This window comes from Peromyscus leucopus, chromosome X, assembly GCF_004664715.2.
Source record: "Peromyscus leucopus breed LL Stock chromosome X, UCI_PerLeu_2.1, whole genome shotgun sequence".
NCBI classification, from domain to species: domain Eukaryota; kingdom Metazoa; phylum Chordata; class Mammalia; order Rodentia; family Cricetidae; genus Peromyscus; species Peromyscus leucopus.
The window spans coordinates 91,508,948-91,533,303 of record NC_051083.1 but is presented as its reverse complement, the minus strand read 5'-3'; the positions used below and the strand labels follow the sequence as shown (position 1 = coordinate 91,533,303).

At 35.9% G+C, this 24,356-nt stretch overlaps 1 protein-coding gene across 1 annotated transcript in view; it reads right to left on the bottom strand.

Annotated features, from left to right (window-relative positions):
• Positions 1–24,356, bottom strand: part of Il1rapl2 (interleukin 1 receptor accessory protein like 2) — a 1,202,523-nt gene that overhangs the window by 571,530 nt on the left and 606,637 nt on the right. Inside the window, exon 3 of the mRNA XM_028894663.2 lies at positions 14,289–14,562. Within this exon, the coding sequence (XP_028750496.1) occupies positions 14,289–14,562 (274 nt within the window). The remainder of the gene's footprint in view (positions 1–14,288; positions 14,563–24,356) is intronic.

The following is a 24,356-nucleotide window of genomic DNA, read 5'->3' as shown; positions in this document are numbered from 1 at the left end:
TATTTTAATGCATTCAGCACCTCAGGGTTGACATGTACATCACCCTCTGACTTTTTGTTATTTCATAGTAATAGATCTAGAACATACTTATCAAATAGCAACCATCTTATCTTGCCAAGGGAAACCATTATGCACTGTAGAGGTTAAGGTCAACTCTATGCAAGTTGGTCCCCATCCTTAGGAATATGTGTTGGAATATATGCTCTGATTAACAATACTGAGGTGAGCACATTGCTTTCTTTAATGAGGGTTGGGTCATAAAAGGGAATTTACCTCCATTAAATACATATTTTTTTACATGGAGCTGTCATCTGTTATAAACATGCTCTATTGCCTAATTACAAGTCAAGTTATCCTTGGGTGGTGGACTGGTATCTCTCTTCACTCCATCTTTCTTCATCTCCATCTTCAGTTTGAATGTACCACCTAACCATATTCAGCCTCATCATTGGCCAAACAACTTTATTTACCAACCGATTAGAACAACACATATTCACAGCATACATGAAGATATCCCACAACACTTCCCCTTTTCTGTCTAATCAAAAAGGAAGGTTTTAACATAGTAAAAAGTATATATAACAAAACAGTTATCAAGCAAAAATTAGTTACAATATCTAGTCTATTTGTATTTGGTAAAATTAAAGAAACATTCTATCATCAATTCTATATTTGTGAGTCTAAACTTTCATATCTAATTTACATTTTACTGTAGTTAAAGAAAATTATAACTATCAAGTTTTCCACTCCATCAAAGACCCCAAAAGGATATAAGATTACCTGAGTAAATAGGAAGTACATTGTAAGCAACTTCCAAAATTTTAGAAATGACAGAGACATCTGGCTGCCTGGACAATCACCCAAAGTTCCTCTGCAATGTTGGGGCACCCATCTTCAGCCTATAGGCTTGGAGTCTCTGGCATATTTTTCCATGAAGCAGGAAATTCGGAACACATAAATTAATAGAAATGGGTTAATTTAGGATGAAAGAGCTATCTAGCAAGAAGTCTGAGCTGTAGGCCATACAGTTTGTAATTAATGTGGGCCTCTGTGTGTTTATATGGGACCGACCAGCTGCGTGACCAATGGGACATTGGAAAACTTCTGTCTATAGGAGGATATAGATATGATAAGACATGTTTGCTCTTGGCAACACCAATCTACTTCAAAGAAAATGATGGGTATTGAAGAAAACTCTGCATGCAGTTTACTTTGTGCCAAAACTTAGCTACTGAGTAAGAAAATGCCCTTGCCTTGATTGCTGGCAGTATGCTGTCCTAATGGGTCAAACAGGACACAAAAGTAAGTACTGCTGAACTTTGCAAGATAAGGAATACTGCTTGCAGCTAAAGGAAATTGTAATAGGACAGGCCCATAGGGTCAAGAAAATTGGCTCAAACAAGTTGCCAAGGCATGCACATAATGTACTTCCTTATGAGCCAAGGACCTAGCAACAGGTGCTGTCAAAGTCCAGATCATGCCCAGTCAATGAGGAACAAGCACACAATGCCACCAGTTTGGGACACAGCTTGGGTGCTGGGAGGAGGGTATATAAGGCCTTCCCCATTATTGAATAAATGAGGCTGTGGTTTGCCTTTAAAAAAAAAGTCAAGTTGTAATTTTGTTTAGCATCTTTTCTAAGAATTGGTCAATTTCTTAAAATAATTAGCTCCAACTCTCTATATGAAGCTTCCATTAAATAAAGGTTAATTATTGTGTGCTTTACATTTAGAATAAAGACCTTGAAAAGCCCATGTCCCAGCCAAACTTGTTTTCTCCTGCACATGGCCATGCTTCACTATCTTCTTGCTCTTGAGCATTGTTACAGTTACCTGTGAAAACCTTGACTATTTTTATCAGTTTTAACCACGATAAATCATCTCAGATACCATAACTTTGCAAGTCAATGACTATCTTTTCATTTCTCTAGTAGTCTACTTGATATAGCAAAACAGTAATTGGATGTTTATCATAAAAATGAGAGTAATAGCTGGAAAAACTGAGACATTGCAAGGAAAAATAGGAATTTGAACAAATTACACTGGAAAGGGATACTTATAAGTACTACATATATCAACCTGGAGAGATGACTCAGCTGTTGAAAGTGCTTGCTACTATTCCTGAAGACCTGAATTTGAGTTTCAGCAATCATGTCTTGGAGATCACAATGGCTCCAAGGGTTCTCACACTCTCTTCCAGTTGTTGTGAGCAACTCCCCACATATGTGCATATACACTCACACAGATTCAGATGCAGGCACACTCAAACTCACAAGTAAACAAAAAATTTAAAATAAGTAATGAGTAATAAAAATAATGTGTAATATTTTAATAAAAAAATAAAAATAAGTAATAAATAATATCACACACAAATATATATATATATGTATATATGAGGTGGAGAGGAAAGAAGAGGTCAAAAAGAGGAAAAACTTACAAAGAATGCATTTTAGAAAGAGTCTTAGTTCCAAATCAGACTGAGAAGTAATGAGAGATGTTTAGTGCAGCTATAGAATGTAAGACGCAAAGTTTAAAAAAAAGAATAAAACAAACCACTTTTTCTTGTTTGTAGCTTGATGTTTTATGCAACACAGGAAATACTTAAATATGCAAACATTTAAATGTTTTTAGTTGCTGGACTAGGTTTCCTGAGACTTACTTCCTTGTCAAATCACATAAGAACCTGTCTTCTGAATTGTTCTTGCTTGATTACAGTTTTTATTTTAGGCATGTCCCATTTATTTTAATCTATTAGACATTAGAAACCTTTTCATATCCTTTTGCTCACTTTAGTACCTTTTACATAGAAGACACTTTAAAAATAGTTGCTTCTTATGTAATTGATGCCTAACAGCTAAAATGGTCTTGACTGAAAACATACCTTTTATTAAAAATAAACAACTGCAGTTAGGAATGAGTGAGTTATCATATATGAGTTATGAAACAGTTCAACTTTGAGGTGAAGGAAAGTTTCATGCAATGAGTTCTTAGACAAACCTAAAATATATACTTGTGACCTATGTTTATATTCATTCCACCACCATGCAATATGCTAATGAATATCTTTCTTGAATTAATTGTGTATCTTATACCTTGGATATTCGGGGGTTAGAGTAAATGGTCAAAAATAAAGCACATGCCTTTAATCCCAATACTTCAGAAGCAGGAGCAGGTGGATCTCTGTTAGCTCAAGGCCAGCCTGGTCTACATAGTGAGTTCCAAGCCAGTCAGCTTGGAGACAAAATGAGACTTTGAGAGAGAGGTGGGGGAGGGGGAGGGGGAGGGAGGAAGGGAGGGAAGGAGGGAGGGAGGGAGGGGGAGGAGAGGGAGAGAGGGAGAGGGGGAGAGAGAGAGAGAGAGAGAGAGAGAGAGAGAGAGAGAGAGAGAGAGAGAGAGAGAGAGAGAGAGAGAATGAAGGTAGTCATTTAAGGACATATCTCCTACAAATATCCTCAATCTCTCTTTTGTGAAAAGCAATTTTAAAGCACTTTGTATAAAGTTTAGAAACTACAAAATGACCACCGTTTTCCTGATTTTATAAAAAAAGAACGGATTCTTTTTGGACTTGATCCTTACTTTTCATGAACTTATTATCTCTATTCTACTGCCCTCTGTTGTTCATTTTTAATCAGTAAGAGTCTGCATTCATCTCCAGACCATACTGTGCACTGAGGGAACTGCAAACAGGACCACAGAGCCCAATGCAGGCAGAGATTAACATAAGTAATTGAACCTCATTTGTTATGATACAGAAAGATAGGTTCCTACAATGAGTGGGTTATAAATGAGAAGAGAGTAGAGCAAACTGATTTGTGCATGAGCTCTGAAATCTGAAACATCTGCCCAAGTTTCAGTTGCCTAAGTCACTGGGAAAGTCTCTTTAATCTTTATAAGTACCTGATCATTTGGGTTATATGCCTCAAATTGGTATAGCTGGATCATACAAAATGTGTATTTTTAGATAAGGACTTTCATGCTGATTTCCAAGTGGCTGAAATAATTTATATCCACACCAGCAATGACTAAGGGCTCCCTTCCTGTCTCTGACCCTATCTTCATTAGCATTTGCTATTGTTTATTGTCTTGATGATAGTCACCTAGGCTAGGGTAAGGAGGAACTTCAATATAGTTTTGATTTATATTTTTCTGATGGCTAAGTATGGAATACTTTTTTTTCAAATACTTATTTGCCATTAGCACTGACTTACAAGGTAATTTGAATTTTTAATATAATTTTTGCAATTCTTTACGTATTTTCCATATTAACCATCTATCAGGTAAGTATTTAACAAAGGCATCATTCTATGGGCTTTCTATCTATTCTTTTGAATGTATTTCTCAGTAAACAAAAGCTTTTTTTTTATTTCATGAAGCCCCATTTGTCAACAGTTGCTCTTACTCCTTGAGCTGTTAGAATCCTGTTCAGACAGTCCTTGTCTATTCCCAGATCTTGAAGCATTATCTATAAGATTTCCACTAGCTTCAAATATGTAGATTTTACATTACAGTGTTTGATTCATTTTGACCTGATTTTTACATAGGGTAGAGATGAGACTCTAATATTTCTATACATATAAATATCTAGTTTTCCAAGTACCTATTGTTAAAGAGGATTTTCCTCCGCTATATTCCACAGCTTTATCAAGAGTCAGATGGTTGTGTCTGCTTGGTCTTATTTCTGAATATTCTGTTTTATTTGCTTCATCTATGTGTCTGTTTTGTGCATGCTGGTTTTGTTTCTATGAGTCTGTGTATAGTTTGAAGTCAGATATTGTAGTCTACAACAGTACTCTTTTTGCTTAAGTGTCTTCTACTGTTTTGGGTCTTCTGTGTTTCCATATGAGTTTTGGATTATTTTAAACATTCCTGTGAGGAATGTTATAGAAATTTTGATGGAAATTGTACTAAATTAGTATAGCACTTTTAGTAATATGGTAATTTTTAATAGTATTTATTCTGCTGATCCAATCACATCTTTTTATTAGTATTTTCAACGACTTCTTTCTTTGAGGCTTTATACATTTCATTGCAGAAGTTTTTGACAAAACTCTACTAGGAACTGAGTCTAGTATCCTTTTTTCTGAGGCTGTCAATCTTCCTTTCACCTTCCATCTATTCCTCTGCCACGCACATGCTCTGTACTCCAAACTGTGTCCTTTGCACACTGTATTTTCTTTTCATTTTATCATTGTGTGTGTTCACTACCACAACCTCAGTACCTTTCCACTATCTTCCACCTCAAAATATGGCTGCTCTCTAGCTGCTCCTGGTTTGGTCCCTAGAGATCTCAGCAATCAGTGTGTGTGAACAGTCCTCTTTCTATATTTCTTGAATATAAGAAGCCTGTTTCCAAAGAACAAAATAGCAAGCACATGAACAAACAAAAAGAAGCCTGTCTCCATTCCATGAACTTTCTATTTATGTTTTGTTGACTGTAACACTCTATCCCCAACAATTTCAAAAGACTGACTCCTTCTATTCCTTCAGATTTCATCTTAAGCATCACTTTCTCTGAGAAGCTGCCCTGGCCACCTAAATGAAAGCAGTCTCCAATGTGCTTCTGTAGCATGATCTTTTTTAGGTTCACCATAAACATTACCCATTGCATTTGAGGGGAGTATTTTTTTTATAATGTGTGTTTCTCATAATTTAAAATGTAAGCTCATTAGAAGAGGCACTTACATCAATGTTGTGAAATATAAATACTCAATATCTAACATGTGTGTTGAAAATGTCTGTTGAATAAACAAGTCTTTGTTTTCCATTGGAGAAAAGCAAGACACAGCAATTAGTATTTGTCAGTCCATAGGATAATATTGAAATCATAATCTACAGTTCATAGTTTGGAACCCGTGAGTCTACTGTTTAACCTGAAACTGTTCATGGCCACAAAGAATATAAGTAGTCACCCCAGGATACAAACTCAAGCAACTTAAGTACAGAGACTCAAACTACAGAATCAAGGTAATAATGCTGGTAGCAAAAGATAAAACATCACAGTGTTAGAACTGCATATGAGTGCTAGCTGGCCCATACCTTTCTCAGAAACTCACTATTTTTTCCCTTAGTTAATGGATATGTTCACGGAAATTACTCTCCATGCCTGAGACTAGACTTATATGACATTTTCAGTTTTCTTCACTATTGGGAAGGAAGTTTGAGAAGAAACACAGATCTATAGCAGTAGAAATTTCTTTGCAAAATACCATTTTTTTTTGTTTTGTTTTTCGAGACAGGGTTTCTCTGTGTAGCTTTGAGCCTTTCCTGGAACTCACTTTGGAGACCAGACTGGCCTCGAACTCACAGAGATCTTCCTGCCTTTGCCTCCCAAGTGCTGGGATTAAAGGCATGTGCCACCACCGCCCGGCACAAAATACTATTTTAATGTACTATGCTTAGCAGTAAAGACTCCTATATTAACCAAAGTACCTTGCCTAGAGATTCCAATAGCTACTGTAGCAAATAAACAGAGGTTAGTTCCTGAATGCGTGCACTGAGGCAACATTTGATTTTATTAGTAAATGTTCAAATATATTCTGGAGAACATGAGGAATTTTTCCTAATCTATTATTCTGCCATGAGAATGTTCCTTCTTCTGCTCCAATATTACATAATATTTCATATAAAAATCTCCATCTCTGATCTAAGATTACACCGTCACTGTTTAGGTTACTGTTGGTATTAGAACCTCCTCTGAGTTTGCAAAGCAAAGCTATATGTAAACATTAATATATGTTATTTGAAGAGTGTAGGCCTCTCATGAACTTAGAAATTGGAAAATTCTGGTCAAAAACTCAGATTCCATGATCTCTTTTTAAAGGTCAGAAAACATGGAAATACTGACCAATATAGGAAAAATAAGAAGTGCCAAGAAAAGAATTTAAGGAAGAATGACAAAATTTACTAAGGAGAAGACAATTCCATGTGATATCTAAAGTTAGGGTAAAGAATGCTGTCAAAAAGAAATGGAAGATCAGGTATGCCAAATACACTGACAGATCAAGTAATCAGAGGACTTAAAAGTAACTTGGTCATTGTGGTAGGTGTTGTTGAGGTAACTGGAGACTTTGATGAGAGCAGTTTTCATAAGTGGTGAATCTTTAAAAATTATGGGTACAGACAACTCACATTCTTATATGTTTTATGAAGTTATAATTTATTATACAAGGAATTACACACATTTAACTATGCAGTCTGTTGGTTTGGACATCTGCAAACATCTGTGATACTATTGCTCTTTGAAGTAGTTTTGTTCCTCAAGTGACCATGAAATTGGTAACTATGGCAGGCAATGGAGTTGCAAGGATTTTTTTTTTTTTCTGAGACAGGGTTTCTCTTGTGTAGCTTTGCACCTTTCCTGGAACTCACTTGGTAGCCCAGGCTGGCCTCGAACTCACAGAGATCCGCCTGCCTCTGCCTCCCGAGTGCTGGGATTAAAGGCGTGCACCACCACCGCCTGGCCAAAGGATTTTTTTTTAATGGTATGAATTTTTAATGGTATGAATACTGATTAGTGTGTTTATAGATTGTGTGTGTGTGTGTGTGTGTGTGTGTGTGTGTGTGTGTGTGTTTAAAATTCCATGATACAGGAAAATACAAGAAAATCAGTCAGATGATATATTTGAGTAGACAAACAGGGATAAATGAAGTAAAGAGCCTTAGTAATCTATCTATGGTAATAGGCTATATGGAGATTAGGTAGATACAGAAGCTAGTAGACAGGTAGACAGAGCTGAAGTTCTTTCCTAACTGATTAATTTTCTTCAGTGAGATGGGAAACAATGAGGAAGGCAAGAAAATATAAAATAGTCATTTAAGCAGATGGAAGACTGAACTAAGAATACATAGTAAGACCACTGAGAAGCATTAAGGATCCATTTGAAGTTCATGATAATTCACTTAAATTAAAATCAGTAGATGTTATCATACTTCCCTTCAGTCAAGATCAGCAGCAAGAAAAGAGGCACAGTATAGATGAATGTGTAGGCTTAAACAGGGCTGTAATTTTCACAAGCAAATAAGATGGAGGGATAAAGGGTAAAGAGAATGAAGGTGGTATAAATTGTATAAATGATTATAGCAATTGATCACTATATTTAAATATTCTGTGTGGGAAAAGAGAGACAGTGCAAACATGTGAGATAGTTACCTCAGTGTCTTGGTGGCATCAATAGACTATTGGAAACGGGGTATAGAAAAGTAGGGTATGGTAGCAAGAGAGGAGAACACATAAAATGAGATAATGATGCAGTTTGCTACTTTATATTTTTATACTTTATATTTCAGGTGGTCTGCTATGCTTATTTTGTTACCTTCTTGTTCCTAAGGAGGTTTTCAGTTTCAGTGCACAGAATAGGGTAAAACCTTAATCCTTACAAAATAAGTATAGAACAGAAAATCTGTAAAGATTGTGTTACGATACAAGGCATGAAACTAAAAAAGTATATACATACACCAGTCTTAGTCAGCTTACCAATGGCAATGTGGAATCAATTCTCATTCATAGTTATAGAATATAATCCATTAATTTTTATAAAACAAAAGTCCTGATAACTCACTAAAAAATAAGCATATACTTCTGTTCAATAAACTGAATAGAGCTGAATTTCATTAGTATTATACAATAGAGTGGTTATATTTCTGAGTTATACAGCTAAGGTATAAAAGTCTGGTAATATTTCCTAAGCTGCAGCATATCTAAATTGCTGTTAATGGGGAAAACAAAGTACAATTGCCATGTATTTGCTATTTTAAGTTATATATAATTTGTATAAACAAGCACATTATCAAACTTTGAATGTCGAAAAATAATTTTGTCAGTCAGATATATAATCATTTATACATAATTAGTATCAAAAATAATTAAAGCAAGGGCTCCCACCTGTAACATAAAATAGGCCCCAAATAGCTAATTTTATTTCCTTTCATCCTACACAGACCAAATAAGATATTGCTACTGTCTCAAGACCCTGCTGTACAATCTTGAACTTTTCTGGGGGTCAATTAATTCTGTAAGATTCAAGCTTTCATTTTTCCAACAAGAAACTATCTGCTCTTCTGGAAATTGCTACCCAGGCAACTGACTTGTTGACACTTAACTTTTCAAGGATCAATAGTTAGGCTGGAATTGAATTATGAGAAATGTTCAATGTCCTTGAAAATCTCTTGGTAACCATGGTAGAGAGAAAGGAATGAGGGTAGAAGGTGATAAAAACGATTTCTTAGTGTCTGAGATAGACTAGGAAATCACTTTTTATGAAACATATCTTTCCTTGCTATATTGCATAATGTGAATAGTATGATATATACTCACTGAATATTTTAGACTGAAATATAAAAATGTACTCATACACTATATAGCATTTTATAGATCAGTATAATTTACAAACAAAAATCAGGTAAATTTACTGTATACTTATATTTATTTCTTCTTTTATATTGTGGACTATTTCAAACATACTCAGAAATACAAAAGACAATATACTGAGTTGTCCTGTACTGATTACAATTATTCAAGAGTTAACAATATGTTATATTTTTTATGTCAAATAGTTATAGTCTCTTCAACTTTTCAAATGGTGTGACGTGCTAGTATAACTTCAAATATGACTTGATAAATCACATTTGGATAAGCAATACAAGTGTCATGTTTTCTGGCTGAATAAATACAGTAAGAGATTATCTGGAAAAAATTTGTGATACATTAAGGTTTTGAAACTAATTTATTTCCTTGATTATTAAAGAACAAAATATCCAAATTATAGTCCCATTTAAAAAATGGGTTCCTTCCTTATACTGTGTATTTAGTGCACAATATCTATTATGGTGGGATTCCACGGCCAACTGATTATCTGCATCTAGTTATGGCTACCCTAAATCCTGAAGATTTCTATAGATACTCATTTATGTTCACTCATTCATTTCAATATGCACAAATTCACTCTGGAATTATTGAATTACATCTTTATCTACAGATTAAGTCACCTCTTATGCACAATTTGTGAGAGTGATATGGTGGATTTTGTCAAATAATATAGATTTCATCTTTTTGTACAGCATTTAAAAACCTTAATTGAAAGGACTAGAAGAGAAAAGTCAGGAATTATTTTTTAATTAGCAATGCTTGCCAAAATATGCTTCAGTCCTCTACTATTCCTCTGTTATTAGTTTATCTATATTCTGAGATTGAACAATAAAGACGTTAAAATGAGCAACTAGTTACTGAGAGGTCACAAATAGTAAATACCTTGCTGTGATTCAGATGAGTAGAGGACATTACTAAATATTTCATATGTTTATCTATATTGACTGATTTTCTCACTTGGAACATATTTGAAGTGAGTGGTTACTACTAGATAGAAAAAAATTATTATCTACCACCCACAGCTAGCTATGCCAATGTTATATATTATAACATTAATATTTTTATTGAATTTTACATTAGCATATGCAGTGATGGATTTTACTACAGGGTTTTCATGAGTATTTGTGTGTGTGTGTGTGTGTGTGTGTGTGTGTGTGTGAGAGAGAGAGAGAGAGAGAGAGAGAGAGAGAGAGAACTTGGGGGGGGGGAGTACTTAAGTGTGATTACAATTTGTCCTAGAATATAAATTCCTGCTTCTCTGAGTTGATACGACTGAGTGATTACTTACTAAGGAATGATGGTTCCCAAACTTTGGTGAGCCTTACCAAGGGACATAGGAGGGCTATTTTGCAAAGTTCTACCTGTACCTTTGCTCCCTAAGGCCTGAGGCACAAATGAAAGAAGACACTAAAGTCCAAGTCTCTGCTACTGGTGTAGCTGAAAGATGAGAATCACTGACTCAGATGGTATCTACAAAAGTTATAATGAAAGCCAGTCTGATGTGAAATAGAAACAGGAGACCACTGTGGGAAATATATAGGGACACCAAAAAGTTCTAGGATTTTTAGAGTGTTTATTCAGCATCTAGAGAATTATGAATGAAATAGCACAATGTGTAGGCAAAGGATGTAGCTCAGTGGCGAAGCACTTGCCTAGAAAATAGAAAACCTTGGATTTAATATCAAATACAGCAAAAAACAAAGCCAAAGTACATGGCTTTGTTTAAGAGCTAATACATTTTGAGGTGAAAAGATACAAGTAGCAACAACCTAGTAGTGATTATACCTAGAATTCAAATACTGGCCCCTTTCCTCTAGTCTAGTGTAGACTCTATTACAAAGAGCTCTTAAGAAAATAGGTAATTCTCAGTCTAGGGCAGTATATATATATATATATATATATATATATATATATATATATATATATATATATATGATAAGTCTGGAGCATCTTTCAATAATGTAAGGAAATGATGATAGAAAGAAAAACTACGCAGCAATGATGGGCTTATATCAAAAGAACACATGAGCTAATTGAAAGAGCTCCCAATTCCAAATGTAAGATTTCAACAAATAAAAAAAAGTAGAATTGTATTGCATAACATAAATATCCATGGGTCCATACGGATAAAAAAAAAATTCACTGTATATATAAATTGGAGAGGAGAGAGAAATCTCCTATGGGAAAATTGTAATTTATGCAAATAGAAATATTCTGTCATGAAGGATATGGAATATCATTTCCAACTTTGAAGGATGAACTGCAAATAATAACTTTCTTCCAAAGATTATACTAAGAAGCATTGTGTGATGGCACAAGCCTATAATCCCAGCATTTGGGAGGCTGAGGCAGAAATGCTACAGGTTCAAGGTCAGCCTAACATATACAGCTAGTTCCAGGAGACTTAAGAAAGGAAGAGAGAGTTGTTTTACAGTAAAGAAAGACAAATAGTACTTCAAATCAGGTGATCAAAGTCAACATCAATAGTCATTTCATGTTGATCATTTATAACCTTGATAGAATTTGGTGAGGGTGGCACTTTATGTCTATAGTCTTCCTTTCCAAAAATTGTTATCCCAGTCTTACTATGAGAAAATACTAGATAAATCTCGATTGGGGAGTGTTCTAAAACATATCTAAACAGTTTATCTTAAGTTTTAAAACTTATCAAAATACAAAAACAATAAACAAACAAACAAACAAAAACCCAAGATAACCCAAGGAACTTCCACAGTCAAAAATCTTTAAAAGACATGTCAACCAAGCCAGGCATGGTGGCATGTGCCTTTAACTTCAGCAGTCAGGAGATAGAGGCAGGCTGATCTCTATGAGTTCAAAGCCAGCCTGGTCTATAGAATGAGTTCTAGGACAGACAAGGCTACATAGTGAGACCATGTCTCAAAACACCAAAATAAACAAAAAAGAGAGAGAAACGTGACAACTAAATAGAATGCAATATCTGGATGATATCCTGAAACAGAAAAAAAAGAGCTGTAAAAAAAGTTGAGGAAATATAGAGTATGATCTTTAGTTTATAATAATGTGCCATTGTTACATTATTTCACTAGCTCATTGATTGTAATAACTATATCACAGTAATAGGAGTGTAGGAAATATAAATGCCATGCTACATTTGCAACCATTCTGTTAATCTAAAATTTATCCAAATATTTACTTTAAAACAAGTAGATTTTAATTATAGCATCCCCTATTAGGATAAATTTCTGCAAAGGATATTTTTTTTCAGTAAGAAAATGATTAAGTTTTGGCATCATAGAATATTTTGTAGCATTGAACGTTATCTACCTACAAAGAAACAGTTAACTTTCCACTATTTATTTTAATAAACAAAAGGAAATTCAGAGAAATTTTAATATATATACCTTCACTTTGCTAAAAAAAAAAAAAAGAAACATAACAGGAATGTCTCTGTGTAAATATGCTTATGAGATTAAGACATGGGAAATATATGTGATACATATAACAAGCTGTTAACTGTGCTAAGAGTTAGGATCTAGAGTGGGAGAAGGGGAAAGGAGATATTAAAACTGAAGACGTGTATAGTAGAGGCGGTAAGCAATGACTTGTTCATTAATTCAGTCTATAACTTTTGTATAGTGGAATAAAGATTTGTAAAGAAACTATAAATTTATACAAACAGACAGAAAAGAAGTAAGTAAATTATGAGGAAAAAGAACTCCTTTTGACTGGCAGGCTTTAGTAGTGGTAAGAATTAATAAGGGGCCAGCAAGCAAAGAGTAGTGACATCTTGGAAAATATAATGTCAGTCTTTAAAAGTGAATGACACCTATTTCTCAGATTTGCCAAGAGCTGCACAAGTAGAATCTGTTGGCTATCACTAAGGATATAGTGATAATGATTGCTGCTTCTGCCATGACCATGGGGATTCTTCCTGCCTTCAAAAGAAACTAACCTCTTCATTTGTTCCTCTCAGTACTCCCCTGGACATGTGCACAAAAGTGATTCTAAGGCTTCAGGAGTTTTCTCTATTTATACACTACCTTGTTCTCTTGGCCTTTAGAACAATGAGGACTCACTAGGGAGCTCTGAGAGCTTTTGATGAAGAAGTGACATAGCTTTACACAGGAGACAAAAATAGGAAGGGTCTGTATTTCCAAGAAGTTAAAATCAAATAGCAGAGTGCTGGTCCCTGGTGAATAAGACCAGTGATTCTCAAAATGGCAGAATTGAAAGGTGAGTTAAAGGCCATCTCAGCTCTCTTTAATACCTAATGCAGTCTCTATCTGCTGTGCTAGATCCTACCTAGGTTGTGATGCTGGGCTGCAGAGAAGATCATATTGTGGAGTCCCTACGACAAAACAATTTGCTTCTCATTGTAAATTTCTGGCAAGAATTAGATCTGTTAAATCTTCAGGATACAGGACTTGGAACTTCACAATGACCAAGTGTTTATTGAGTTTTATGCTGAACATTTAGACAGAGTAGAATGAAGTTCATTTTGCAAATTGTATAGCTTATTTGCTGTGAGGTCTCTGGGCAGCATTTGAAGCTACTTTCCATCAACAAGAGAGGCAGCAAGACCTTGGCCCTAAATGATATGTGAGGTCAGCTTCCTAGCCAGGCACCAAGATCATTGAGTCAATTGGCTCTGTGGTGAAATAATTGTTACCATAAGACCCTGGAGCAGGGGTGGTGAAGTTAGGAAAGAAATGAGTCACACAATGTCCTAAATTAAAGAAACACATGCAGTAAATAGGAGTCCTGAGTTATGAGAATCTGATAAGAATTTTGTATGTGGTTTCAGTAGCTCATTGAAACAGTTTATAAAAGTTCTTCAGCTGCTGCTACATAACCTGAGTTATACCGCAAACATTCCAATATAACATTACCAAACAAAAGACTGCAAGGCATGTGGTAGACCAATATTTTCAAATGACACTTACCTTAAAACACAAGTGTAGAATCCACTGTCTTGTGCCTCAGCTGAGTGAAACCATATTGAATCTTCCTCTTTGCTCATCCTGACCTCCGAAAAGATGATAGGCTCTTCCAAATCACCTTTGTTTTTGTACCACATGAGTCTGAGCCCAGTACTCTGGGCCATGCTATAATTGGTGCGAATGTAACTGTAGAAAAGGGCACATTTCACTCTGACAGGTTCGCCTGCCAAAGCCATGTACGTCTTGAGATCCACTGACCAGTCAATGCAGCCATCCACTGAAAGAAAACAGGAAAAGACATGAGATGTAGGGAACATCATTCACAGAAACAGTGAGAGAAGTAATCACTGCCATCATGAACAGGGAACTTTCGGTGAGCCAGAGCTTTGTAGAGATGGCTTTATTCAATCTTCCTAGTGACTTTATACGATACCCTAGCATCTTACTTAGATGTTAGCAAGTAGAGATAGTGTACTAGGTCTGTGTCCTTAGGTATTTTCCTATCCTCCACAGCAAATTCTAGGTAGAAATCTGTTAGATAAGCTTCTCCACAAGGTTCTCTAGCACTCCACACATGCCTATATAGTTATCTCGTGGCTGCCCAGCTAGGTCCCCCAGATCCTAGCTCCAGTAGAGTGGCCTGATAGGTGAATTGCTCCTATTAACCAGCAAATCTTTCCTCTGTGAGATAATATGAACCTAGACTGCTAGCGCTAGCGTGACACTGATATGCCAGTTTCAATTAATTCTGAATGATTCTTTGGTAGGAATCTTATAAAACTAGTGTTTCTAAGAGACCCCTGCCAAGACCAGGCCCGATCCTGGAATTAACACTTATAATGATACTTTACAGATGAAAACCCTGAGATTCAGTTAAGAAGACCTTACCCAAGGACACAGAGGTAATAAATGGTAAGAAATCAGTCTCTGACCGGAGACTCTATGTATTCTTAACCCCTACCATATATTATCTATACCTATAATTGTGGCAATAGTCACTATGTTATTTACTTGTTGTTGAGAAAGCAATGCTGAGGTTGAAAGCATTAGGCACCTAAAGTGATTACTTGCTAATATAAATATATATTATATATAATACATTATTTTATATTGTTTTATATTATATAAAATGACATGTAAATATCATTTTCCCATGGTATGACCTATTAATATCAGACACTTAAACCTAGGTTGCTTTCTCTATATACCCTTAGGCCTCCCTTGTTGCTTAGGTGTTAAGTGCTCATAAGGATATTAATGTCAGCTTTAATCAAATAATTTTGGGTGGATAAATCTAATACTAAATAAATACAGTAAAATCTCCCTTTCCAGAAGTATTAGAAATAGATGCAAAAGATAACTTAGTATGCTATTCAATACAACTAGCATAGCTATTACACTTCTGAATCCCTATTGTTTTTCAAGAATTCCATCAATGATGCTGTGTCCTTTTATATTACCTGATTATCCTTTATAAACCATATCATAAAAATGGGTAAGTACTTCCATTCTAAAATGATGTTTTGCTTATAATTCTGTAAGCTGGTCTGTTTCCTTTTTCAGATATTAAGAACTCTGTAACCCAGTATGTTTAATCCTTTAACCTCAGTTGACAGGAAGCTTAGAGCCAAATGCAATGCTCAGAAGTAATAACTACCATACTTCAAAGTTTCACTTTCTTTACATGAAGGGTTATTGAACTAGGGTTCAAGGGCACTCAAGGGAAAGGTGCTCTAATAGGCTTTAGATTGTTGGCAAAATAATGTGCCTATTCACATAGGCATACTTTTCTGGGGAGATTTTATACTACACTTCATTAGATTGTCAAAGGAGTGTATAGCCTAAGAACTCCATGGTTTCTTTTTCATAATTATTGTGTGGTTTAGCAGAGCAAACCCATGGCCTTGTGCAAGTTAAGCAAGTATTTTCCTGCTAATTGCATGGCTTCCAATTTTTTTCTAATGTCATTTTTTCACTACCCTGGTTCAAATGGACTTTTATGATGAGCTCCTCAAGTAGTATGTGAAGTAGCAGAACAGTAATTGGCTTTGGATTAACAAATTTGACTTAGCAAAATTATCTTAAACTGTAATTACCATCCTGATAGGAAAAAAAGGTGGTTTTTTTTTTTTTTCATTTCTTTCCTAAACTCCTCCAGGTTACTCCTCTACCCGGTCTGTTATATGATCTAGATCATTGCAAGCTCAAGCTACATTTCTAATCTTAGCAGGCTAGTTTTGCCTATAAACTATGGGGCATGGTTGATATTTAAGACAACCAAAATATTTTCTCTTGAGTCACAACATCTATGCCCAACATCAATTTGTGACATTTAACTGCCATTAGAATTAGCTTTATCAGAACAGACCTTGAAAGCATGCCGAGAAATTACTTCTTGTTGAATACTGTCTGAACCACATGCATTTGGCTTGATAGATCTATGGTCCCTTTGTTTCTTCTTCCCTTGCTTTAGGCATCAGGGAAGGAGCATTTATAAATAAGGTAGTCAACAACCAGAGAACAGAAATTCAGCAACTAGGGGGAAATACAATTTCTAAATATCATTCTTTTAATTTTTCCCCACTTTTAATATTCACAATACATGATTGCACCATGACCTATTTCAAGAGGCCTAAAGGAGTTTTCCCATAAGATAGACAAAGGGTATAATGCCAAGAATTATGAAGGCCCATATGATGCCAAATATTTTTTTTTTGCCACAAAACACATTAGGAGAAATCCATTCCCATGAATTAAGGTATCATAGCTTTATATCTAAAGATCATTAGACCACTACTGGATTCTAACAAGGGGGTTTGATTTGTTTTTATTGGGTTTCCATTCTTAGCAGTTCACCTGCAGGAAAAGAATGGGTGGCATAGGATATAGTACATTTATTTTTAGATTTGGTACTAGTGAAAGCAACTGCAAAGTATAGAGTGAAATTCAAGGCCTATGAAGTCTGGTGGAATGCCGGTATTAAGGGACCAAAATCTTGACTAAATAGGAAGCACAGAGAGATGTCAGAGGATCACAAAAATGGAATAGTGGGTAAAAGGTCACACATGACTGAATTTTCAAGTGCCATCAAGAGTCATAAGTATAAGTTACATTGCTGCCACAAAGATATGGTAAAAACCTATTCTACTTCCAGAACTGTTTGCATGTTGAACAGCCGTCTGTGTTTGGAAAATAGCTGGAGATATGCATCTTCGATGCAGCTGGCAAAGATAGATGCTATAGCCAAGTAGGTGACATGGTGGAACTGAGTAGTCCACAGAGGAGGCTAGTCTATGAGCTTGACCTCATCAACCCAGCATTCAGCCCACAGAGCCCTCCGGACCTGGTCTATTCACAATTCCAGTGGCAGCTCTGTAAGCAGAGCCCCCACAGGGCGTCAGTGAAAAGTGTTTTCCATATAGACTGTGTTCTCTCACAGGTGATTCCATCACCGTGTCTCTCTGATTCATTACAAGTGTGAACAGACGCACCACAGGCAGGGAAATGCTGTTTTCTCCCAAATGGTGAAATTCTTCAGTTGGTGAAGTTTGTTTCAGAAAAATACATGGAAAATATAAAAGAGTGTTTCCTTAGTGTCTCATCTCTACCACCTTGATTCAGATCTCTGGAAGGTTCACAAATTATTACTTCATTTCGTCTTCTTGGCAGAAAATGCTTTAATATTTAAGCTTTCCAAAACAATTATAATGGAGCAAAGAAAGTCACTAAAAAATGTTCAGAGCTCTATTTTAATCATTTTTATTCCAATCTGCAAAAGCAAGTAAACAGGTCTGTAATTGAGGCTCTTGATTTGAAGATTCAAAACAGGGTATGCAGATGGATATTGTCATATCCATGCAGTTTATTTTACCACAAGGAGACTCCTAGGAGTGAAACAACTAAAATTTCCAGCAAAATATCCTAGGTGACACCAGCAAAGCTGTTTAACCTCTTGATAATTAGTTTCTCTCTGCCATACATACCTGCCTTCAAAACAAAGCCCTGTGGAGAATGTATGAATCCTTGTAAGAGGATATGATGCCAACATTAACAACTATCAATACAATTTTAAAGGGAAAAAGAATGCTGAGTGTAGTTAAATCAGACTGCAATGGCCATTCACATTACAATTCTTTTACTGTTGTTGTGGGAAAATGAATATACAGCTGCACATATAATCGCTAATTCTGTATTTTTACCTCACATTCAGAATTTGCCTCAAATTCCCCATTAAATAAAACGGTTCATTGGTCCATGAGAAACTGGAAATTCCAGACACTTAGATGACTAGTTTTGTTGCAATTTATAGATTATGGCCTCTTAGTAACTTGTTGTGTATGTTTAATACATTCATTTTTTTTAACCGGGTATTTTCTTTAAAGAAAACCTGTATCCACTAGCTATCCCATTTATTTTTATCATGGGTCCTTGCTCTTCAATCAATAGGGCAGTAATTAGGGGCAATTCCAGAAATTTCCACTAGAGGGAGAGCTGCCCAAGTCTTTGTGTAGCACTCAAGTTCTCCCTGCCTACTTTCTCAAACTAAGAATTTGTTAAGAGGTCTAGCACTAAGCACTGGTTCTTGGGGAGGAATCACAGCACGGCTATGATGATGCACTACTGTGATGATAGAGGTAGCCAAAAATTGGAGATGCAGCAGATCTTTCTCAAAGAGGGGGAAGGAGAGCATACACAGAGCAAGTGAGTAGAGGTGGATACACAGTAGCAACAGCAAGAGAAATTCACTTAGCCCTTAACCTTACAATAGGTACACTAGATGTTTAGATATTTTGCAAAGTTTTTCGTTGTGTTTTTGTTTGGGTTTTTTTTTTCCCTCTAATTTCATTCTCATGTCTAACCAGGAAAGAAAAGATTCAATAGTCCCATTTTACTAGTATGAAAACAAAAGCTCAGAGAATTGAAAGTGACTTGCTCAAGGTCACTCGAGGTGCAGTGCTAGCAGACACCACCTCCATAATGCCCCAGCCCAGAGGAGATAAAGTGGACTCAAGAGCTTGGCTCTTAATGTCTGTGTTTCATATTTTTTCATGTATATACCTTTCCTCCTTCTAATTCACTATCCAGTAGAAAATTAAATTCTGCTTGGTGGCATCTAAATTGTCATGTGTATGACCCAGAGTCCACACTTGTCTAGTAGAGTTGACCTTTCAAGCTGAGTCATAGTCTATGCCTGCATAAACACTATAGAAATAATAGCCATCAAGTAATATATGCCAATTATTCATCTATTAATTACACAATGCTTACAAAGTAATGAATTATTAATAATCAATTATATCATGTTTCTTCCTAAGATGAGGTCAAAATCTTGGGTAAATAGTATCTAACCCCTATCAATGTATTTCAAATGAAATATCTAGAGATGATCACCCAAGTTTTACCATTATAATCAAGTCAAAGGAATGTGTACTTATCTTAACATTTGTATTAATAATGTACTTATTGAATACAATGTCATGAACCTCAATCTTAGAATTTTAATGTTAGAATTATATATATTCTCTTTCTGTCTAATGCCACTCTGCCTTCTAAAACCAAGCTTATTTTTATTTAAATTCATCACAGTAGACTCTGTCTCATGTAGTCATTTTTCCAGAACAAGCAAGTCAAATGCTCTAAGAAGTGATTGACTTGTGCATCTATTGCTAAATCTGTGCCTATTTGCCTCTAGCCTAGACTTGTGGATAGATCTGCTCATCATTTCTTTTTTAAAATTCATTTGTGTCCAGGAAAAAGAAATATTGACTTTTAAACTTCATCTGTGCTGCAATATCTACCAATAGACAGAAGATTTCCTGTTACAGCTCCACAGATACAATGACTGATCACTGCTTTGTGTTTTTGAAAGTGTATTTACAATTTTTATGAATTGGATTATATGTTCCACTTCCATGCTTTTACCCCCTACTATTCATCAATGGGAAAGTTCTGCTGAAATAAAGTCCTTCATCTCATTTCAACCTCGTCATTATGCTTAATGATGGGCTGGCAACCATTTTAATTCCCTGTCATTACAAGATCTGTGTGATGCTTTGTCAAGACCATCTCTTTATTTTTATCTGATAGGGAAGCCTCTGTGGTATTTTGGAAGTAAAATCACACCAGGTCATTACAACCAACTCTTCAACTCCTGATTCCCTGAGGCCTGAAAAGCTCCAGAGAAATGGTCAGTAGCCAGAAGCTCTTCTCAGATGCAGTGATGTGTTAATGATGAGAAGGGCCAGTAAAACGTCCGTGGGAGGCAGGATATCAGCACTGCCCACCAGTCCCTCTGTCAGGTTTGCTACTGCCCACTTAAATCCAGAATACTTGGCAGTAAGCTGTTTTCCCGTGCCAGTTCAACCCCACCTCCCATAATCACTCATGGTTATCTGAGCCAAAAATATTGGGAGTCATCCATGAATCTTATCTTTTCCTTCACCGACTTTCCCCCTAATCATTACTCCCATAATATATTAAGCCTTGCCATGTCTGATGTAACTCAAATATCTCCCCATTTCTTTATTCCCATAGATACTGAAGTATAGGACATCATATTTGCTTGGATTGTTATAATATTATTCTCTTGGTGGCTTTATTTAAATTGAGAGAATTTTACATACTTACAGTATACAACTTGATGTTTTGATATCTGTGTCTACTGTGAAATGATTAAGCTGGTTACTATACTCTTTAACTCCTGTATTTCCCAATTTTGCGATTGAAACATTTAAGATCTCTCAAAAAAAAGTTCATCTATGCACTGTTAATATATATAGTTATTAAGCTATAAAATAGATCTCTTAGGCTTAATCTCCTGTTTATCTAAACCTTATGGCCTTCAGCCACCATTTCTTGTCCTCTCCTCTTTGGCCTTTGTATTTATCATTCTAGACTCTTTCACATGTTCACTCTTTCTTTCATTCCATGTGTAAGTGATATCAAGCCGCAACTGCTTTTCTGTGCTTGGCTTATTTCTCTTAGCATAATGTTTTCTATATTTGCCGTTGCTGCTTCAGATGACAAAACTGTTTTATAAAGCTGGACAACACTCTATCACACATGAAGATTGCATATGTATAAATGTTTCCTTGTTCATTCATTTGTTGACAGACACTTAGGTTGCTCTCTGTGCCTTAGGTATTGTGAATAATGTTTCAAAGAATATAGATGTGCTGATACATTGATCTATAAAACCATATGTTTAATATACACTTCCTACACAAATATCCCCTTGGCACACTAGTGAAAAATCTTTTGGTTACATATCTAGAAGTAGTTTTATTTTTACTTTTGAGGAATTTCCATATTGTTTTTCCTAATTGCTGTATCAATTTATATAACCATCAATTGTATACACAGGCCCTCTTTTCCCACATATTTGCCAACTATTTACTAAGTCTTAACATGTGTTTCATGATGTGTCACTGTGAATTTCATTTCCATTTGTCTGATGACATTGAGCACTACTTTATAAATCTGTTAGTCGCTTCTACATCATCTTTTGTGAATTCTCTAATTCTATTGTCCATTTTTTCATCAAGATGTTTTCTGAGCTGTTTGAATACCACACATATTTCACATATTAATTCCCCTCCTGCTATATAGATTACAAATATTTTCTCCTATTCCATAGTTTGTCTTCATCATGTTAATTGTTACCTGTGTAGAGAAGCCTTTTACTATTGTTAAATCTCTATTTTTGCTTTTGTTGTATGTGCTGTTAAATGTTCTTTTTGTAGTCTTCTATTATAATCATTCTAAATGACCCCCCAACATTCCCATTCAGGTCTCCCAGACCTCTGTCATTATTGGTTATTGAACAAGAAGCCTCCTTCCTGGTAGGCAAACATTCTACTACTGAACTATATCCCAGCCTTCAATCTGATTTGGAAACTGTGATTATAATGAACAATCAAACCAGTGGTTCTCAACCTTCCTAAGGCCATGACCCTTCAATACAGCTCCTCATGCTGAGGTGACCACAAACCATAAAATTGTTCCCAGGCTACTGGTAAGAATCATAATGTAAATATATGCACTTTTCAAGGTCTTAGGTGACCCTTGTGAAAGGGTTTAAGACTACCAATGGGGTCATGACCCACAGGTTGAGAGTTGGTGTTTTAAACCCATGGTCACACCCTTTTACATCGAATAACTTTCAGAGAGTTCCTATCTGCCCATCTCTAAGCCTGGCTTCCCCTGGGTCACTTGGCACTACCTATCTTTTCAGTTCCTCTGTACAACTCTTCACACGCCCTACTATTCAGTCAAATCTCACCATTGCCTGGGAAGGCCATGTACATTTCTTTTATTTATCTAAGTTAGGGTTACCTTTGCTGTGAAGAAACACCATGACCAAAAAGACAGTTGAGGAGAAGGGGCCTTATTTGGCTTATGCCTCCACATTGTAGTCCATCACTGGGGGAAGTTAGGGCAGGAACCTGGAGGTAGAAGCTGGTGCAGATGCAATGGAGGAGTGCTGTTTGTTGGCTTAACCCTCATGGCTTGTTCAGTCTGCTTTCTTATAGTACCCAGGACCACCTGCCCAGAGGTGGCACCACCTACATTGGGCTGGGCCCTCTCACGTCAATCATCAATCAAGACAGTGCATCATGGGCTTGCTCACAGACTACTGTGGTAGGGGCATTTTCTCAATCGAGTCTCACTTCTCTCTGGTGACTTTGTCCTTCTGCTTCCTTACACTGTATTAGTATTTTCTTCTACCTATTGAGCTCATACATTCTCTATGACACAACTTTAAAGTCCATGTCTATGAAACTGTACTTGAATATTTCATGTGGATTATTTCCTTGGTGGTACTCTCACCTAATGTGTTTGTTTACAGAGTTCCTTCACAAGTCAATAATATGTGTCTCATTTCATGCATCTCTCTAGGAAAACACTCAATGTTGCACTGAACATAGTAGGCACTTATTAAATCTTCAGGAGTTTAAAATCTTGTAGCTACATAACAAGTTCTCTGACAAGAGTTATTTGAACTTCTTAGAAATACCATAAGAGTTCCCCTGCTGATCCTAAACTAGAATCCTGATGTGTCTAAATGCTAATAATAATGTTAGGTAGAGTAGCCTTGATATATAAAATATGATCATAATGATTTTGACATTAGCATATAGAAGAAGAAATGGGAATAATAAAACTATCTCCCTATCATACCCATACTCTAGAACTCATGATCACCAGCTGAGTAAAATAAATAAGTATATATCCAGGCTCTTCCAAACAAGCACAATTCTATCAAAGTAGCAGCCTACCAGAATCCAAGAGAGAAATCACCTGCTATTCTATCTTCTTGTTCATGCAAACCATGTTCTATCTTGTGTAAGAGCTGTTACACCTGGGCTCTTGCCTACTCAGCTCTTTATTACTAGGAACCTCACACCATATTTTTATCTTTTCATAAATTTCTTCAAATTCTTGTTCATCTTTGGTCGGCATTTACCTAGTAGTCAAGCTAGAAATGGTTTCTTACAGTGTTTTTTATGTGTCACTGTCATACTCCTTTTGGTTTGATATTTATCATCTGTCTGTCTGTCTGTCTGTCTTTCTATTTCTCTTTTCATCCATCCACGCAACCAACCATCTATCTATCTATCTACCTATCTATCTATCTATCTATCTATCTATCTATCTATCTATCTATCTATCATCTATCTCTACCAGTATCTTATCTCCACTCAGTACTTCCTAGATCAGATACTTAGCAGATCTTATTGAAACATATTTATATATTCTCATTCATGAGGCCTCACACAATTTAGTGCTGCCAGAGCAAAGTATATGGGTTACTAATTTCACTCTAACTGGGAGTTAACCTTTGGATTATTGAAAAATCTCTCCTAAAACATCTCTATCTACTTTTGGTCATAGTTTAGAGAAATATGAGGAGAATGACATCTTTCTGGCTTAATTGAGTATTTGTCATACCATTGAGGTCATTACCCTGGTCAAGGTTGTAAAAATAGCAGAGAGATTACTGCGTGTCGTAAAGCTTGGGTTCTTATCCCACTCTCCCTCTTTTTTGAGATATCTGTCTGAATTGAAGAA